Below are 20,826 nucleotides of genomic sequence, written 5' to 3'. Positions count from 1 at the left end.
TAGTGTGGCTGTGAGAGAAAGTTATTATCTGAAGGCAGACATAGTTTTTTGTGCCTTTCAAAGAATGATACAGTTTGTATGCAATTATAGTCCAGTCAAGACATGTCAGCATGGGCCAGTTCCATGGTTGAATTATTGACAGCATTTTGTGACTCCTGAGAGTGATAATTATCTTGCATATTATGATTACAGGCAATAAATTTTATTTTTATAGCTGTCTGAATATAACTGATTAAAACGGTGCCAAAATAATGTTGCTGAAAAGCTAAATAAGCATGGCTTTGAATGACTCTGTAGAAAATCTGTGTCACTCCCCTGTCCTTTTCTGGATTAATGCAACCAATCCTAGTCCAGGCACTATTCCAGGTGTGGCCAAATGATCAGCAGTGCTCTGTCTTTCGTTCTGAATGTGCACTTTGTATTATCTACTCCAAGACTCAAGAACCTGACATTTCTCAATTATTTAATAAACTGGCACACAACTAGCTTTCCTCAAAGCTGTTACTTGCAAAGCCGTGCACAGCATTTCAGAGGCTGACCATAAGTGTGTGAGGATTCTCTTCAGGGCTTTTTGGGACTATTTCCAAGTTCTTTTTTGGCTTAGAGTCTGGGCTCTGGAGCCAGACTGCAAGCGTTTGAATCCTGACTGTACCGTTTACTAGATGCATGACTTTGGGTGAGGGACTTATTGGAATCTCTGTATTTCAGTTCCTCATCCATAGAACAGGGATGATACTGGCACCTACTGTTGAACATTAAATGAGTTAATATATGTATGGCACTTGGGACGGTGTCTGGCATTTAGCAAGTACTCGATAAATGTTAGTTTCCATCATCATTGTATCATTCTCATTAGGCTAGAGACACTTTTTCAAAAACCATCGGTATGGCAATTATCTTTTACCCAAATCGCCAATCTAATATTTTATTAAGACTATCCTATATTACTGCTTAATAAGGAATGTGGATATATAATTACTGCATTTACCCTCAGCAATTACTGCATTTACCCTCATTTACTGCCATTGCTTTAGAACTGGCAAAACATTCTTTTTGTGTATCATCTCTTCCAATTTACATTTTGCAAAAATAGAGCAAATCTGTTTCATGAAGTTTTTGAAATACCAATTCTATATATTGTACAAATAGTTTTCATTTAAACAAAGTTGGATTTTGCTATTGCAATTCTCATGTTCTGTGAATTTTATTAAAATGTAAAATGTTCCAGATCAGCCCTCGATTAGCGTTCACTTTTTTTTGGGTCTTTTTGTGTCTGTTTTATTTCACTTCGTATAATGTCCTCAAGGTTCATTCATGTTGTCCCATGTGTCAGTACTTCATTCATTTTGTTATTTTCAATTACAGTTGACATTCAATATTATTTTATATTAGTTGCAGGTGTACAGCGTAGTGGTTAGACATTTATATAATTTATACAGTGATTCCCCTGATAAGTATAGTACCCACCAGGCACCATACATAGTTATAACAATATTATTGACTATATTTCTTATGCTCTATTTTTCATTCCCATGACTATTTTGTGACTACCAATTTGCACTTCTTAATCCCTTCACCCTTTCCACCCAGTCCCCCAACCCTGCTCCCATCTGGCAACCGTCAGTTTGTTCTCTGTATCTGTGCGTCTGTTTCTGTTTTGTTTGATCATTTATTTTGCTCTTTAGATTCCACATATAAGTAAAATCATGGAAATAGTTCACATGAAGTTTAGGAAACAGGATGCAGATTCCTTACTGAGAGACTATTACCTACAGCGAACCAGTATTTTCCTCATGGATAGCGGAAGAACCTTCTGGCAGGTGTTAGGGGGAGAAAGGGCTCACCTGACTGTGATAATAACCAGGCACTCCTAGTTTGCAGGCCTCCAGGTTGAGAGGTTCTTTCAGCTTGTTCATCACACAGCACTGACGAGGCCAGGGGTAGTCAGCATCATTGTTCTCAGCCCGGAAGGCAGACGTATATTTCTGCCAGTCTGATGGACCATTCACACCACAGCAGTTGTCCTGTCAGCAGACGACAAGGACAGAATTCTCTTCCATGGTTCTTGCTACAGACACCAGTGTAGCAACTTAGTTTAGGTTTTATGGAGAATGAAGATATGAAAAGTGCACCATATTTTATATTTACTAAAAATTTCTCACGAGGGCTGAAGGTACTGATAACTTCTATTTTAGAGTTTGCAAAATACTTTTACATTTATTACTTTATAGCCATTAATGAGCTCTGCAACCTTTGACAAATCATTTAAACTCGTCAAATCTCAATTTCCTTAACTATAAAATGGGGGTAAATGAAATACCTATCTCATAGAGTTGTGAGGATTAAATTAGTTCATGCCTGGTTCATAGTAAAGCCTCAATAAATACTAATACTTAAGAAGTACTAATGACTTCATACAACAACGTGAGAGACGTTTAAGTGTTCTCATATTACATATGAGCAAACTGAGAATCAGGAAATTAAAATTTCTAGGGGTGAAGTAATTATGAGTAAATTGTTTTGTTTTACTTTTCTATATTTTTTAACATTTTCTAGAGTTACTTTTTATATTGTATTTTTGTATTACTTTTATAACGGGAGAAAATAAACTGGAAAAGATAATATAAACTTGGTGACACACAGCTATGCCTCTATATAGGAAAGAAAGAAATGATTAACACATAGCTAATATCCACTCTGGATAGAATGAAGGATAGAGGATAAAGCACAATACATATTGCTTTTCTTCCTTTTTATAAATCCTGCTGGAATTTTTTTTAAAAAAAGTAAAACTACAAGCATCTCTCAACTTTTAGAATAAATATATCCAAGCACACTTGATGATAAATCAACCATCTTTAAAGCATTTCCTATTTTGCTCCTGGATTGTGGAAGATATCTTACCAAAGAAAATAATCATCCTGTATTTTGACCTGAGCATGTTGGGGAAAAATGGTTATGTTTGACCCAAGCTTATTTCAAACTGGGCTTTAAAAATTTGGTAAGTGGGTTTTTCAAATGTGTGAGCATTCTCTTTTTCATTTGAAAAGCTTAGTTCTTGCTAACAGAGTGAAAACATATAGATCTAGGGGTCCCATTGAGTCATGTGTACAACTCCTTTCCCCTGCCGGTAAATAAGAGCAGTAGGTGAACTTGCCTATGTTCCTCTTAGAGGCTGTGGTCCCCACCCTTTGTCTTCTGTCCCAATCATATGTATACTTCTGGATACTAGTTTAGGTACAAAATGTCATCTCCCCATGACCACAGACGTTACCTGGAGCATGAACCTGTCCCAGGTTTTGGTGACTCCATTGTTCTTCCACTGGTCATCATTGTTTGGAGGGCTGTTGTTTTGGTACCTCTCCAGCATCTGCTTCAGGAATAGGTTGGGTGTGAACTATGAAGGGAGGAGGCAACAGAAGAGGGAGTGTTAGCACACTAACACCCAAGGAGGGAAAAGTGATTTGCTTGGCTCATGGCTGGGGGCACTGAACAGTCTCCTGCAATAAAACTGTGCTCAGTCACGGAGTAGGAGTAGCAGTCAGTGGCTGTGAGGCTGCTCTGTGTGGCTGAAATCCCTGTGTGGGGAGAAATCCCCATTTTCAAAGAAATCCCAGTGAGAGCAGGGTGGATAGGCACTGTGGGGTGGCTTTGCCTGGGGATTGGAGGAAAGGAGAAAAATGCTGACTCGAGAGGAGGTCTTGGATGTATGGACTATTGACCATCCTCCTGGGGGCCAATGGCCGTGGCAGAGTGGTGGAAGGCATGGGGGATACACGCTTGGGCCCCAGGAGTCACGCTGCCTGGACTTGGGATTCTTCCCTTTCACTTACCAGCTGTGTAACCTTGGACATGTTACTGTACCTTTTTAAGTCTCATTTTTTTCATCTATAAAATAATAGTAGTGATAGTACTTATTTTGTAGGGTTATTGTGAGTGCAATTACATATTTTTTATGAATGTGCTTATTAGAGTGTATGGTGTGGAGTAAGAACTTAATACAGGTCACATATTCTCATCTGATGACAATGATGATTGTCACAATCATTTTGCTCTGTGGTTTTTGAGATTGTACTCACAAAGTCTCGTTGTGTTGCTGCTGTGATACAAGATGCCACTTCAAAGCCGTATACAATAAACATCAGAATGAAATACTAGAAGGGAAATAAATTTTTTTTTAAAAAAGAGTTACATTTGCCTCCAAAGAAAGACTTTTTTAAACAAATAATTTTTATATATTTTTTCAGTATATTCATATAAATATAATCATCCAATCATTTACGTAGTTATTCAACAAACCCTCACTGATCAGCTGCTTGGAGCAAGACTTGGTGCCAGCTGCTAATCAGCTCAATTCTCTTCTTTTCCCCAGAGAATTGATGCCCATTGAATATAGAGCTTTCTCAGTCCAGTATCCTGCATTTCTATTTTAACTAAGAAAAACAAATAAAAGAGAATAAACTGTTTGTGCGCACATGATGCCCTCATACCACATTGTCCCTATTTATGGTTGGAAAATATCTGAACAAAAAATGACCCCTGAATCTGGGACAAGGACTTTGTAAGAGTTCTGTCTGTGCTTTCCTCAGCTTTGCACACACGAGGGCAGACAATTAAGTTCTCAAACTCATCGTAGAAAAAGGCCTACATACCTCATTGCTGAATATCACTATGGTCACCTTCGAAGTACTCCCCTTGGGAAGCTATGCACTGACGCCAGTGCCTAGTCCACCCTTCAAAGAAATTTTGGAACTCTTTTTCTGGAATGGCTATCAAAACTATTATCGTATTACGCTTGATGTCCTGAATGTCATCAAAATGTCTTCCTTTCAGTATTTCCTTTATCTCCACGTAAAGAAAGAAGTCATTGGGGGTCAGATCAGGTGAGTAGGGAGGGTGTTCCAATATAGTTACTTATTTACTGGCTAAAAACTCCCTCATAGACAGTGCCATGTGAGCTGGTGCGTTGTCGTGATGCAAGAGCCATGAATTGTTGGCGAAAAGTTTAGGTCCTTTTCAGCTAACTTTTTCACTCAGCCTTTTCAGCACTTCCAAATAGTAAACTTGATTAACTGTTTGTCTAGTTGGTACAAATTCATAATGAACAATCCCTCTGATATAAAAAAATGGTTAGCAACATCGTTGCAACAAGTTCGTGAACTTAATTTTCAGAACTTGTATGCTTTTGGTCCTTGTGTTCTTCTGGAGAAGGAGCACTGTGGTCAGTGTTGGTGGGGGGGGGGGTGCAGGGAAAACTATTCTTGCTCCCTGGGCAGGGGAGGCTCTGTTGCCCCAATAACTTGTCCCAGAGAACAACTTTGGATGGAGAGTAAAGAGCAGAAGCACCTTCAGAGGCCTCATAGAATTTCCCCTCCTGTATTAGCTGCTGCCTTGATCTTTTTCAAGGGCTTGCCTGGCTCCCCTTCAGAGCCTTAGAATCCCCTTAGAGACACTCCAGAAAGGAGGCACGGGATGCAGGTGTTTTCTCCATCAGCCCGTCGGCGGGTGTCCTGCTCCTCTTTTTGGGGCATGGTGAAGAATGTTTGCTCCCAGCTGATCTTCTGGCTGCATCAGGCACACGTGACTGGCCCAAACTGAGACTGAGATGCAGCTGAAGCTTGTCTCTTGGGACATCTGCCCCTCCTCTCCCTTTCCCTGCATTCTTTTCCCCACCCTACAAGAGTGGGTGCTTTTGCCCTGGAACTAACTGATACTAAGGAACCAGAGAATGTAAATGGTCTGCATTCCCTGGGTGCCAGGACAATGTCAGATCACAGGAAAAGTGAACTAACAAGCACTGGTTAGTTGCTGGACTGGTTCCATAAAGGTGGAACTCGGGTTCTGCAGCATTTGGTCGGTGGAGAATTATTTCAGGGAGGGGCGGGGGGCTGGTCCCCATCACAGTGTGAGAAACTGCTGTCTCGAACCCTGGGGCAGAGAGTAGAGGACTAGACCTAATACCGAGGTTTCTTAGTTCTGACGATTTTTGCAAAATATCTCAAAATTACTCCTTCTGCAAAGGCAGGGTACAACCTTCCTGTCTGTGGTTTGGGGCCAAACTGTCTCTGTGGGTGCACAGAATTAGAGCCTCCACAGTCAGGTGGGAGCTGAGGCTGTAGTCTACAGGGTGCATCAAGCATCTTGAGGGTCCCTGAAAAGCAGTGTGAATGTATAATATGGGGAGTGCAGGCCATCACACAAAATCATCAGCCTTGAGCTCGAAAGTGTCTAACAAGGCTCACACTTTCCCTTAAAAATGCATGCATGTTTTGTGTTTCATATCCTGATATATCAAAGTCTGATTCATACTTTAAATTATTTATTGTCAAGAGAAAAAAAGAATCTAATGATAAAGTTCTCACTCTGTCTCTCCTTTGGCCTAAGTAGCTCCTGGCTGTACCAGTTCCAGTTGGGTGCATGAAGATACCAGTTAGAGAAACACAGATCTGAAAAATACTCAACAGGGTCACCTTCAGGTGTCTCCCCTTTGGGTTCTTTTCACTGGAATCTTCTGGACTTGCAACAGCAGAAGGGCGTCCTTGCCCTCACTTGGACAAGCTTCACTGCAGGGAGAGTCTCCTCCTCCTTCTCCCATGACACTCTGTGCTCCCCTTTCCCCACTAAAGGGCAAGGCATTGTGCTCAGGGAAGAAGAAACAATCCATCAAAATTGGTCCAGGAGACAACTGTAGAGCTTTCTGGTCTTACCGCCAGAAGAAGTTTCCTGCTGGACCTCATGATGCCTACAATGCCGAGAACTGCCAGGCAGAAGAGGCAGATGCCGACAAACATGCCGATCCAGGCGGCTCCGTAGATGTCATCATTGTCCGTGGCTTCCAGCAGCGGGTAGAGGCTGTGCTGGTCAGACACAAAGAAGATGCACTCTGCGGTCAGCGCGATGCCACACATCTGGGGGCAAAGGGACTTCTGTCAGACTGGCGGCCAGAAGAGCAGTGTTGAGAGAAGGGTGGAGAAGTGGGGGTGGGTGAGAAAGAGAGACTAACTCTGTTCGCTGCATAGGCTTTAAGCGACTGACTCAAAGTCCTCACTTTCAGGAAATCAAACAGCTGCTTCCATCCTACTCGTTGGTTGCATGCCTCTGTCCACATGTGGCTCTGTCTTTTTGCTATTTGGGAAAAACCAACTTTCAGACAATCTATAAAGTTCTTGGGGCATGAACCACTCAAACAACATCTTCTTGTAGGATGATACTCTCCCATCCCCCATTCCCAGGGCCCATATTACGTGCCCGTCACCCAAATTCCTGGATCGTAATATGGGAACTGGTACTGGTCATATTTATCAGTGCCAGAGAACCCCTGCAGGTTCTAAGTGGAAGGAACCTTGGTCATTAACTTTCCCACGCCCTGTACTTTATAGATGAGGGGTCTTGGCCCTTAAAGGCAAAGGCCTGTCCAGAGTCACACAGAGTCAGAGGCGAGGCCGGGCCAAGGGCAGGGATCCTGAGTCCTCAGAGCTCTCCCATCACACCGTGTCCCACACCCCCCAGCTTGGCCTCTGAGCTCCTCTCACATCCTGGTACTTGCCTCTGTATGATGAGAACAAGAAGACACAAACATCTGCCCTCAGCAAACTTCATAGCAGAGTCCCATGGAAATCAAACCAAGGTGAAATAGGAAAAAACATCAGAGCGTGTGTGTGGTGGGAGTGTTTGGACACCGACCGTGGTTGACATGGCTCCTCTTAGGTTCTTGTGTTTTAAACTTGGGAAGGAAATACCTATTTTTTTCTACCATGGTCTTTTAATATATTACGTAGTTATATATGATTATTTATGTAGTTAAATTCTAGCTAGCATATTTTAGTAACACAGTTCTTAAAATGAAGGAAAGATGTAGGGAGCCAGTGGTTATGTAGTTATTTTCCTTTAAGCTCTCACTTTTGATTGATAAAATCATGATTACAGGAAGAGGAAGATTTCCTGAAAAATACTCATTACTTACACCAACAATGACATTGCCAAAAATCAGCAGGCCCTGGAAGCAACGAACAGTGGCGTCGTCTTTGGCCATCTCCAGGATTTGCCACAAGCTGAAGACACAGTTGAAAACATTACAACTTAATAGGAGCAGGCAACACATACTGCGGCAAGTTCCATAACATGACTAAGTCACACCATGGTGTTTTGCCTTCTCGTTCCAACACATCCAAACCAAAGTCATGAAATCATTTAGCAGTGGAGGAAATCTGGTTACTCAGCTCAGTAATCACTGTCATTTTAAAAGGAAGAAAAAAAAATAAGTAAATTTGCCAGAGTCTGACCAAAAACTTTCAGGAGTTCTTTAAGACACGGAATATATAAACTGCCTACTTGTGAGTGATGAGCTGAGGTCCTGCAAGTCAGCGAGGGCAGACCTGTGGTGGTGACGACTGGGCAGGGCTGAAGCTCACCGAGGGTCCCTGGTGTGCAACCCAAAGGGTAAACCCATGGCCAGAGTGGGCAGTGGGTTCCCAGAAGGATTATGGACAGCTGTTAAAAACGATCATTCTCAGAATATTTTGTTATTTTCGAAAATAGTTGGCATTTGTTCTCTGGATTCATGAGTTTGTTTTGTTTTGTTTGTTCATTTGTTTTGTTTTTTTTAGAATCCACATATGAGTAAAATCAGAGAACCAATTTTTGGTTGCCAGCGGGGAGGAGGCAGGGACAGAAAAGGGAAGGGGATTAAGAAGTACAAACTTTCAGGTATAAAAGAAATCATGGGGATGTAATGTACAGCACAGGGAATAGAGTTCATAACATTATAATAACTATGTATGGAAACCAACGGTTACTAGACTTATTGTGGTGATCACTTTGCAAGGTATGTAAATGTGGAATCGCTATGTTGTACACCTGAAACTAATATAATACTGTATGTCAATTATAATTAAAAATAAATTAATGAAGTTGGGACCCCGAGTTCCCTACAGGTGGGAAGGGTGGAGGGAGGTGAGAAAAAAATAAATTAATGAAAGATAGTGAACAAATAAAAAAGTACACTGTCACATAGAGAGGGAGTGGGAAAAAAGAGAGACTAACATTTAGTTCCTTCTGCGTGCCACTCTACTAGGCAGTACTTTACACACACACATCTAATTCTTATAACCCAATTAGGTAGAAAAAGGAAAACACTGAGGAAGCTTATTTTTGCAAATAAGGAAACAAAAGCTTTAATTTAGGTAAATTAAGTTCTCTGGGGGTCATACAACCAGGAAGTGGAAGAGCTAGGCTGGAGATTTGGGTCTGTGAGACTCGAGCCCAAGCTCCACCCCCAGCCAACACTGGCTGCCAGAAGTTACTTAAAATGTTTAGTGCTCTGTATGTAAGCCCACTGAAAAGTAGCGGGCTTCTCCCTCCCTGAGGACCCTGTGGAATGAACACGAGGGTAAGTGCTTGGGTCACTTTGTCTTTTGCACTTGAGTCACCTTGAGAAAAGCCATCCACACCTCTCAGTGTTTAATTAATTGATTGATCACTTCATGCATTCATGCTCTAAATCAAACTGTATTAAAGGATCCAATTTGCATTTTGAGGTATAAAGTGATATGCAAGGAGATTGTTATTGTGTTTCTAAATAGTTATAATACATCTAGGGGCTTCGGAGGAGGGAAGATATTGCAGAATATGCATGGTTTTGTTAAGTAGACTAGGGGTGGGTGGGTGGGGCAGAAAGGTGAGGTGGGTGACATTCCAGGTGAAGGGAAAGTAAAGTGAGGGACTAGAGCGCTCGAAGAGCCAGCAGCCCACGAGATAACAAACTAGCCAGTTTGGCTGTAGTCGGGATTTGTGTGGGGAGCAGTGGGAGGCAACCCTTCTGTTTGAGTCAGACCTTGCTAAATTTGAACTCCATTGTTACACTCTAATGTAAATATTAACAACTTTCCAAGTAATCTTAAACATCTCTAAATAGTTTCCCTTTCCTATTCACTTCAGTAGCTGTGGGAATTGAAGGAGTTAAAATTTATAAGTGTTTTTGGCCCAGAATTAAGCACATAGTGGGTTCTCCTTCAAAGTTTGCTGAATGAATAGAAGAATCTGGGCCATTGTGACAAGATCTCTAAGTGTAGTTTCTGCTTACAAAATGCCATTCATGTCTTTCTGCTTGGCAATGTCATGTCATGCTTAGAAATGTCATTCATTCTTTCCAGAGATTGTTATGCACTAGACTGAGCGGAGCCTGAATGCCCTGAATGAGTTAATGCACAAACTTCCCCAAGGGGAACCTTACTGAGTAGCTGGGTCGGTCACATTGTAAAGTCCCTGACTGGTATGCAAAGACATTACTCCTGACCAGATGGGTTACCATCTAAACTTGAAACACAAGTAAATAGACCGTGAAAGGTAGAAGTTCAGGCAACACAAGTACAGAGAGTAAAGGGAAAAAATCTGGAGAGGTCAAATGCCGTACCATTATCGGGCACTACAGATTAGGCACCCATTGGTCAGGTAGCAGCCTATTTGTGGTGATTAGTTGGGCCTAAAGAACACATGAAACACAATTTGTGCTTCCATGGAATTTAAAGTGTGATTACAACAACATGGATTCAATGCAACGATGACTGGACATTATAGAATAAAGAGGGAGATAGGGCCACGGAGAAAAGGAAGAAGGTAGGTAGGGCCCCAAAGAGGGGCTTTATTGGTCCAGAAAGGAGCTGAAGGGACCCTGAAAAGGGGCTTGGCCCCAGGGACCCAATTATGTCCCATAAAATACATATTTTCCCAAAGACAACTCTGCCACACAGAGTTTTAACAAGCAGGGATAGACAAATGAGTATTCTGTGGGAGAATTGCAAGTCAGAATCAGGGTGGAAAAATGCAGACGAAAGTGGGAGAAAAGAAGGAAAGAGGCAGATAGAGTTTGAGCAAAAAGAAGAGTGAATTGAAGAAATCTAGACAAGCGTGTGGTAGAAAATGTCAGGAAGCAGCCTGGCTGTGGGTTGATATATGGATGGCAGGAGTAGATTGATGTACAAGATAGTCTGATCTGAAGTTGCTGACCACTAGATTTTTCTCCTTTTTCCCTCTGCATTGCCCTCTTCTTCAGGGACCTGGCATCAGTGGCACATCCTAACATAGAAAGTCACTCCTGTCGTTCATCATCAAAATGATGAAGAAAGCTGTCATTTAATGAGCACTTACAATGTTCTCAGCATATGCTAGGCACTTATGTTCATCCTCTCAATAGACCTGAGAGATGGTATTTTGACCAAAATCATTATTCGCGTCCTATTGCTGCTGTAACAAATTACCACAAACTTAGTGGCTTAAAACAACACAAATGAAAGTTATCCTCTTACAGTTTTGGAGGTCAGAAGTGTGAAATGGGTCTAACGGGGTTAAAATCAAGGTGTCAGCAGAGCTGCCTCTTCCTAGAGGATCTAGGGGACAATCTGTTTTCTTGTCATTTTGTAGATGGAGATAAGGAGGCATATAGAGATGAATTACTTTGCCCAAGGCCACATGGCTAGAAAATGCAAAAGCTAAGATTCTGACCCAAGTCTGCCTGGCTCCAGATCATTTACTTAACACTCTGCAGTTTACACAGTCATGCTTCATGTCTAATGCTTTCAGTAGAAAAAGAAACACCTGGCTCGCTTCTTTGCCAACCCCTGGAGCAGAGACAGCAGACACGTTTTCCCTGCTCAGACGATCCTGTCTTTACAAAGGTCAGAATCACCGGGACTCCCTTCACTAGCTTTTCCAGGTTCTTGTCTCCTTAGTCTCTTGATACCACACTAATATTTGCACATTTCCCCCAAACCCAGTGCTGCACACACTTTTTTTTTTTAATTTATTGGGGTGACAATTGTTAGTAAAATTACATAGATTTCAGGTATACAATTCTGTATTACATCATCTAACATGTTTTTCTAGAAAACCTGTCTCAATGTATCCCAAACCTGCAGCTTCGGGACTGAAACTTTTAGAAGTGAGAGGTGCGGATGTACAGATCAATGTGAGAGTCTGCATTTCATAGCCTCCCCTTGGCCACTTGTATTTAGACTACGGCAGTGTGTAGAGGACCTAGAACTTTTGTTGCAGCCTCCCAAAAAGCCACAAATGTCAAGAGGGATGGCAGTTAGGGAGCCGAGTGTAGGCTTCTGGTGGCTGGCTCACAGTGTGGTCTCGAGGCTGTGGTCCAATGGTGAGCACACTGGACATGATGTCAGAATGCCAGGGTTCAAACCCCAGTCTGGCCTGTCCTTACTGTGTAATCCTGGGCAATGCCACTCAGTGTCTCCTTCTGCCTTTATAAAATGGACGAAACCCAACTTGTTTGATGAGGTTGCTGTGATCACTAAGATAAAAGATGCAGAAGAGGTTGGCAAACACCGAAATTGTTTACAAATATATGAAATTATGAATGATAACCAGGGGCATATTTAGGAAGAGTAGGATATTGGGTATGGTTTTGTTGTATGTACCAGTGACCCCTGGGGGCTTGAAGGGGAGTTATAGGACACTGGACCCGCAGACAAGGGCTCCCAGATTGAGGTGAAGCAACCCCTTCCAACTTCTTCTCCCTGCCCAGGGGTTGCTCTGCTGGACTGGCCTGAAGGCCTTACCCATGCGTGCCTTTTATTTTCCATGGGAGGATTCATGGGGGGAAATTTTTGGTTGCGGGGGAGAGGAACAAAAGCTTCCCACTTGTGCTTGGGCTCTGGTCAGAGGCAGGTACCAGGCGGTACGTCCGGAGGGGAGGGCCCTCTGTGCATTCCACCAGCATTCCTGAACGGTGAACACCTACCGCTGGGCCTCAACCCTCTGGCTTTGGCCAGCTCTGGGGCCTCTGTTCAAGACTGCGAGCTGACGCAGAGATTACTCAGGCAGGACTCTGTTCTGATCCCCTTGGGCCTTCTTTCCTCCCACATCAACCTATGCAGGCCATCTGCACTTTACTGCAAGAGTCTCCAAAGAAGGAGAAGGTACTGGGACCCTGTTTTATTTGCCTCTCTAGGTCCGAGGTGGTACAGTGCTTGACACATAACAGGCACTCAAACAATTATTTCACTAAATAAAAGGGCAGATAAAATAAAATTTAAAAAGTGTATATTTCAATGAATGAATGAATATGAATGAATTATTTGCATAGACCTTTATTGCAGAACAGGTTCGAGAGTATGGTGAAGTAGAAAGAACATGGGCTTTGGACAGACTTGGGTTTGCATCTTAGCTTTGTCACGTAGCAGTTTTGTGACCTCAGGTAGTTACTTAGTCCTGTTGAGCTTTAAGTCTAAGTCAGTATTGTAATGCTTAACTTAAAGGGTTATTGTGAAAATAAAATGCGAATATATGTGAAGTTCTAACACAATATTAGTTACCCGACCAATATTAATTTTCTTAACTTTTGCCTCAGTTTCTTGAGGCAAATAGGCCAGAGCTAATAGACTAGTTAATGGTGAAGGCACCTAAAACTAGTGATTTAATTTTGTTTTAAAATGTAGCCACATTTTCAAAGGAAATATGATTTCAATATGGAACTCCAATATATAAAAACAGATCAATTTTGACTGAAATAAGAGAAGGGACTGTGGGCCTCACTAATAAAGGGAGAGCTTCCCTTTATTAGCTCCAAACTTCCTAACCATGTGGCTAACACCACAGTGGTTAGAAACCACTAATCTAGAATTAACACTAAAGAAACCTGTAGGCAAATTACTGAGCTCAGAAGGCAGTGACCCAAGAAGTTAGACGATACTCAAGAGTAAAGTTGGAAAACCCTGGTCGAAATGTGTAAATTGATATTACGTAGTTTCTACATCAAAGAGATCCCCATTCAGTGGAAAACTTGTAGGAAAGTCCCCTGGAAAACGGAGGCAGGTGAGTTTACTTCCATAATAGACAAGCTGGAGGAATCACTTGCATTCCTGGTACCCTTAGAGGAAAGGCAATGTGATTTCTATGAAAGAAAACCATCAGGTCTGGCGAATCTTTTAAGGCTACTATGTATGTCTGTGCATAAGGGCAGACTAATGAACTTATACTGGTTAAAAAAGAAAAAAACTTGGACAAAGTTCTACACCAACGGCTACTTAAAAACAAGCAAACATTATGAATTTGTTGACCTTTCCAGAGAGGACAGGCATGGAGAGAGGACAAAAGGGAAGGACAAACGAGCCCTTCTCTACACAGAGAATATAAACTGTGGTGTTCTCTGGAACGTGTAGTAGTTGTGCCTTACAAGTTAATAACTTCTTGAGTTTTTTCTCTGCCTGCCTGATAAGGAAGCATGGAAAATGCCTGATAAGGAAGTATTGAACTGAAGACTGTGATTGTTAATTTTATACGTTAACTTGACTAGGATATGGTGCCCAGTTGTTTGGTCAAATACCAGTTTGGATATTGCTGTGAAGATATATTTTTCAGATGTGATTAACGTTTAAATTGGTGGACTTTGATCAAAGCAGATTACCCTCCATAAAGTGGGTGGATGTCATTCAATCAAAAGTCAAAAGGCTTAAGAGCAAAGACTGAGGTTTCCTGAAAAAGGAGCAATTCTGCAACATAGATTGCAACATAGAAACCCTGTCTGAGTTTTCTGTCTGCAGATTTCAGACTCAAGACTGCAACATCAACTTCCTACCTGAATTTTCAGGCTGTTGGCCTGCTCTACAGATTTTGCCAGCCCCCAACAAGCATGCAAGCCAATTCCTTGAAGTAAATGATCATTTCTTGACGTTTCCTAAGACCGTTTTACTCTTTCCTTCCAATTCCCACCACCAGTCTCTAACGCAGATGAATTCAACAGATTCTGTTTTCATTGCACATAGTGCTTTCAGAGCGAACTTCTAAAGTAGAGTTTCTCAAATGATCCTACAGAGCACAGATGTTCCACATACTGGGGCGACATGTTTTGATGCCAGAATTGAGTAATTGCAATCATTTCCTAATTTGAAGAAAAAATAATGATCAATATTTGTCATTTTAAGCATTTTTCTCTCACAAATGTTTCTTAAGCCTTGCGTGCTTGCTACCACCTCTCGTTAGAATCTAGTTTGTCGTATGAATTTAGGCCAAAACGATCTACTTAATTATTTTAAATTTAACATATCAACACTTTGTGGTGTTCTACAGATATAAAAATGCCTTCTAAGTGCCAGTTGCTTAATCAGTCTTGAGATCCTCTGTCTTAAAACACAGCTCTGATTTTGTATCCCTCCTCTGCTTAAACACCTATAAAAGCTCCCTATAGCCTCAATTCAAAGGAAAGCCCTAGGTAGCACTCGCTGCCCCCACAAGCTCTGCCACAGACTCCTTCTGACTTCCTATTGCCAGATGGCTCCACTTGTCCCCCCATTCTCTCTTGCTGATTGTGGGGACAGAGCCCCAGAGAGCAGTTCCCAGGCTCTCAGCCTCACATAGAAAGGTGCTGACTCAGGTAGTAAATGGCCATCAACTGTGATTGGCTGGCCATCAGCTGTGGCTAGTTGGCCGTCAGCTGTAACCAGTGAGCCATTGGCCAGTAATATAACTGGTGTGGCTACACTAGCAGAAAATGGGGGCTAGCAAGAAGATGGTGGCTGGCAAGAGGGGATTGCAGTTAGCACGGCGGAGTGCGGGTTGCAGATTGCGGAGAAGTGGACAGCAGGTTGCAGACAGTGTGGCTCCTGCTTCCTGTGTCTCCAACCCAGCTGCCAGCAAGAATATAGTGAGTGGTATGACTCCCCTACCTATGGTTCCGTGGGTGTTCCTTTTTGGCCTCACCATATCCTGAGTTCTTATGCGGGGAGTGGGAGCAGAGACCCCACAGGCCGCCCCGCATGACACTGATCAATTTCTTCAAATCCAGATTTCTCTTGTTCTACTGTGCTGCAGTGAAATTTGAAAACTTTTGGACTTTTCAGCTCTTGGAGACAGATCAATGCCTTCCCTTTGCCTGTAGCTACAGTATTTGTCCAGACCCCACCATTTCATTCTCCTTCTAGCCTGTGGAAGAGAGCTTGGATAACCTAAGAGATAAAGCACAAGCTCCTTAGCTTGTATTCAAGACAGTACCAACCAGGTTTCAAATGCCCTGCTGCTTATCTTCCTCTGCTCCCCTGAGAGTCCTGGTCATGTGACCAGGTTGTGCTCAGGTTGTCTTTCCTTTTGGGATCCCTTCTCTCCTATCTCCCTATTGAAGTCTTTACCATCTTCTGAAGCTCAGCTGAAACCTTTTCTTTTCCCAACTACCCCTGCTCAGAACTATCCTTTCTTTCCTATGTCCGTCTTTCGGCCCTAAGCAAACAGCTCTTCAAGGGAGCTCAAATCACTTCCTGTTTGGTGGTTAAGTGTGTGTGGCTTTTCCCTATTACCCTCTTCCATGGCAATCCAGCCTGGTGTTTTGTACCTCTTTTCTTTACCCAAGTTTGTCTAATGAGTTATTCTGAACCCACAAAGGAATAGGTTGCTGTACATTAAACAAAAAAAAAGTCAAGTTGACAAATAATTTCCCTAAAGAAGCAAAATTATAGACTTTCAAGTTAACTGGTGAGCACGCCTAGAAATCAATGACTACACTCTTGGTAGTTTTTATCTTCCTAGAAATGTATGTGATTAGGGAGAAATTAAGGTGTCATTTATCCTCGTGCCATTGTTGGCCATGTGCCCATTCATATCATGATAGACGATCAGCTCCGACCGGGAATTTAGAGGCTTGGTAGTCAGCCCCCTCATTGTTCAGATGAGGAAACTAAAGCTCCAAGAGGGGCAGTGACTTGCTCAAGACCATCGATGTGTCATTGCAGAGTCAAAATTTGAGTTCTGATCTCCTGATTCTTAAGCCAGCCTTAGGTTGAATTTGTTGCTAATCCTTTTTTCTTTTTAAGGTAGGGGGATACTACCTCCCTTTGTATTTCTTTCAAGTTAAGAGAAACTCCCAGTGCCCTGCTCTAGAGCCTGCCCTTTCCCCTTACAAGTTCAGCCACAAGGGGAGTCACAGAACAAAGCTCCCAAGGAGAGAGCCTTCTCTCGCCCTTCATTCAAAATTTTCTTCACTCTTCACCCTAATTGACAAAATCTCACAACTAGAGAGTCACTCTATACTGTTTCTGATTAGAATTCAGATGCTACATGTAAAAGAGGCACATTGAGTCTCGCGAGCCATCAATGTCAATGCCTCATTGTAAAGGATGTAATTAGATCCCATCCTCATATTTCCAAAGAGAGACGAATTCCTCCATGAGAAGGAAAGAAAACCAAGGAGAAGATAGAACCTAAAACGGCAAACCTCCTAATTCACGATTTGGCGCTTGGGCGATTTCTGGATAGAGACCGACTCTTGATAGTTTGATGTATCTTCCTTTCTTCCCCTGCTTTTGAGACCCCAAATATGGCGTCTACTGAAAATTTCTTGTATGATTTCAAAGTAGCACTTCCCTTGTATGTATTAGATTTTTTTTAAACTGGCAGGGCTAGAAAGAATGCAAATAGAATGGGGGACGTTTTAAAAAGTGGGATTGGTAGAGGGCAGAGTAGCAGCTATCCACTCAGGAACGATATTGTTCCTGACTGAAAGAGGGCAGTTCACCTCAAAATGTTTTCCACATAAGGAACAACACCTTTGAGCCCCACCCTGGCACCACGATGATTTCCTTGAATTGCTCAACATCCTGGGAGTTCTTTTGCTCTGAGGAATGGAAAAGGCTAGAGTTTTATTTCTTTTTTTTTTCTTGTGCCTTCATTCTTATAAATATCATTCATATTCATAGTATTGATGTTGCCAGACACATTGAGTAGGTCTAAAAACCATTGACTGCTCACTAAACAAATCAATTTTCAAAGCAGAAGAACAAGAAGTGAAACTCACCCAACAAGCATGAGATCATTTTTTTCAAGTTCATTACCTCTTTTCCTCACCCAAGTTTGTTAGAGCAAATAACAGAAACCACACCTCAAACTCTACTCATGTTAGAGAAATGTGGATTAACAAAAGAAAATGGAAGGAGGAATAGGAGAGGAAGAAACAAGGAACACAATATGCTGTTGCTTTAACCCTGACCCTGAAACCTAGAACAACAGTAGATAATTGTATGACTTAAGAGGTTGAGAATAAAGATGGGTGTGGAGGGTTTCCAATCAGGACAATTGCTATTCTACTTAAATTTAGGGTAGGATGAGTCTCTGGGAATGATAAAAAGAGGAACTTGTTCCCATGGACATGTTACCCACAGATCACAGCACCCACTAGTTTTTCTTGCTTTAAAGCTCTAAACCTGCTCTAACTAAAATGGTAACTAGTAGCTACATGTAGCTATTTAAATCCAAATTACTTCAATTAAATAAAAATTCCGTTCTTTAGTTATGCTAGCTACATCTCAAGTGCTCAACAGCCACATGTGGTTAGTGGCTATTGTATAGAACATTTCCATCCTCACAGAACGTTCTATGGAATAGCACTGCTCTAGACTTCTTTTCTTAAAAATTAGTTTCAGGTGTACAAAATAATGTAACAGTTAGACATTTATCATTTATATCCCTCACACAGTGACAACTCCCCTTCCCCCATCCACTACCCCTCTGATATCGCACACAGCCATTACATTTCCACTGTCTCTATTCCTAATGCTGTACTCCGCTGGTTGTAACCATATATATGTGTGTATACACACACACACACACACACACACACACACACACACACATATATATATAAATAATTGTAATTGACATTCATTATTGTTCAGCTTCATCTTCAGGTGTACAGTGCAGTAATCAGGCGGATGGACCTAGAGAACATTATGTTAAGTGAAATAAGTCAGACCGAGAAAGACAAACACCATTTGATCTCACTTATATGTGGAATCTAAAGAAAAGAATAAATGAAGGAACTAATCAGAAACAGTCTCAGAGACATAGAGGAAAAACAGGGGTGCTGGATGTGAGGGGTGGTGGGGATAAGGCGGAAGGTGAGGGGATTAGAAAGCACAGTCGGTAACCACAAGATTGCCACGGGGGTACGAAAGTCAATTTGGGGAATGTAATCAATGACGTAGATGCTCTAGACTTCTGATGCTTGATGTGATGATCTCAGAGTCATTCACCCATTTGAAATCAAGGGCTAAGATGAGCAATGGCTCAGGCACTCTCAGCTAAGTGAGGACCTCAGACATGGGCCATGCCAGGGGGCTGTCCAGCCCCAGGGCAGCAACACTACGGAGAGTCCTTGGAGGATGTGAGATCAGGGTACCTCCTCATGAATTTGGTCTCTGCCCCAGTTAGGGAACAGTAGCCCTTCAGGGATGTGGCAGCCTGCACGGCCATGAGGCCCAGATTCCAGCTGCAGGGTACAGCATATTCTAGAGCTGATCAGTGTTTGCTCTGGGTAAGAAGGTAAAAGGCGAGATCAAAAAAAAAATTCTGAGATTTCAGTTTTGTTTTTCTTGACTAAGATGGTGTCAAAGGTCCCCTTTGCGTCTAAAAGTCTATGATTCTTTCCAGGTAGTTAAAAAAAAGAGGTGAATTGATTTTTAAGCCTATTGTAGCAGAAAGCAAGTAAGTCTGTTGTAGGAGAAAGCAAAAAAAAGAAAATTTTCTCCTCATAGAGAAGAGTTAATCAAAAGAAAAACCATTTCTTTACAAAGTTTGAAAACTATATAACTAAAGTTACATATATATCTGAAATATGTATATATATATAATGTAAGTGAGTGCTTTCGTCTAGTCAGGAAAGAAATGGTCAATAAACATTGTCTTTGATTAAAAATGACATTAAAATTAATGAAAATTCAAAAATCATAAAAATATTTAAAGCTAGTTATAGCTGGGGTTTTATACTTATAAACATGAAATAATACCAGTGTTACTGGAAACTTAACTTGTGTTATGTGCAGAAATGTTAGAACAAAAGCTGTACTTTGGACCTGCAGCTCTTGGTGAATAAACCAATTGGTGAAGAATAAAAATAAATTATGTAAAAATAACGGTGTATAGGTAAAGCTAATTTGTTGACTTATTTTAATTGATGCATTTATTAAGTAGAACTGTTTGCAGAGAAGAACCCTGAGTAAATTGCCTCATAAATCCCTTTATGAGTTGGCAGGACGAAATGATTTCTGACCAGGAGACCAGAAAACTTTCTTTCTGCTAGGCTGAGACAGATTATTAGGAAAGAACATGACCGGTTTCCTTAAAATTTCTTTTGCTTTTCTGACTTCACAAGGAAACTAGGGGTCCACAAAGGTAATCTGAGATTTAATCCCGAGATACAGGTTTTCCCAGGGTTCTCGGATGTTTCTCGGTCTTCCTGTGAGGAAATTTGAGGTAGAAATCAGGATGGATGAGTAATAATATTCTCAACAGAATTTTCTTCTCAGTTCTGAGAACTGGATAATATCAATGGGTTTAAGAACGCAATTTGTATAAAGTAAAAGAGAACAGAACAATCACAATGTCCTAAATTACAAAAAAAATGGCAGGATATTAACTTCTTCCTCTTTTCCTGTCAGACTGCTCACTCCCCTCCCCAGAAAGTAACCCAAACTCGGACAGCCCAGTTGCCTTTCCTACAGAGTGAAATCAGTCTACTCACGGAGCCCTCTCTTCCTCCTCCTGGTGCTGTGCTGGCCCACGCTGCAAGCCGAGCTAGCCTGCGATGCTTTTCTACCCTTTGGGAAGTCTGTGAACTTTCAGGACCAGGGAAGGGTGGTCTGTGATTGGGAGGAGGCATCTCACATGGGCTGGGCCTGATGCTGTCTGAGCCTGCCTCCCGAGGTCAGCAGTAACAGGAAGTTTTCGGTCAGTGAACCTCTGCTGCTTTGGAAGGTGTGATTCTGACAGATGGAAACACCTTGACATACAGGGCTCAGTTCATCACGCCTCTGGATTCCTCCTTGATCTGGG

General features: G+C 41.9%; 1 protein-coding gene across 1 annotated transcript in view; it reads right to left on the bottom strand.

Moving 5' to 3' along the window:
• Nucleotides 1–20,627, bottom strand: part of UPK1B (uroplakin 1B) — a 34,591-nt gene extending 13,964 nt beyond the window's left edge. Inside the window, exons 1-6 of the mRNA XM_033134881.1 lie at nucleotides 20,516–20,627; nucleotides 7,964–8,051; nucleotides 6,708–6,908; nucleotides 4,080–4,154; nucleotides 3,275–3,397; nucleotides 1,845–2,024 (exon numbers count right to left, since the gene is read on the bottom strand). Coding sequence (XP_032990772.1) covers nucleotides 1,845–2,024; nucleotides 3,275–3,397; nucleotides 4,080–4,154; nucleotides 6,708–6,908; nucleotides 7,964–8,032 — 648 coding nt within the window. The 5' untranslated portion in view covers nucleotides 8,033–8,051; nucleotides 20,516–20,627. The remainder of the gene's footprint in view (nucleotides 1–1,844; nucleotides 2,025–3,274; nucleotides 3,398–4,079; nucleotides 4,155–6,707; nucleotides 6,909–7,963; nucleotides 8,052–20,515) is intronic.
• Nucleotides 20,628–20,826: the final 199 nt, after the last annotated feature.

The sequence above is a fragment of the Rhinolophus ferrumequinum genome, chromosome 2 (assembly GCF_004115265.2).
Source record: "Rhinolophus ferrumequinum isolate MPI-CBG mRhiFer1 chromosome 2, mRhiFer1_v1.p, whole genome shotgun sequence".
Classification (NCBI taxonomy): Eukaryota; Metazoa; Chordata; class Mammalia; order Chiroptera; family Rhinolophidae; genus Rhinolophus; species Rhinolophus ferrumequinum.
This window is presented reverse-complemented; position numbering and strand designations above follow the sequence as displayed.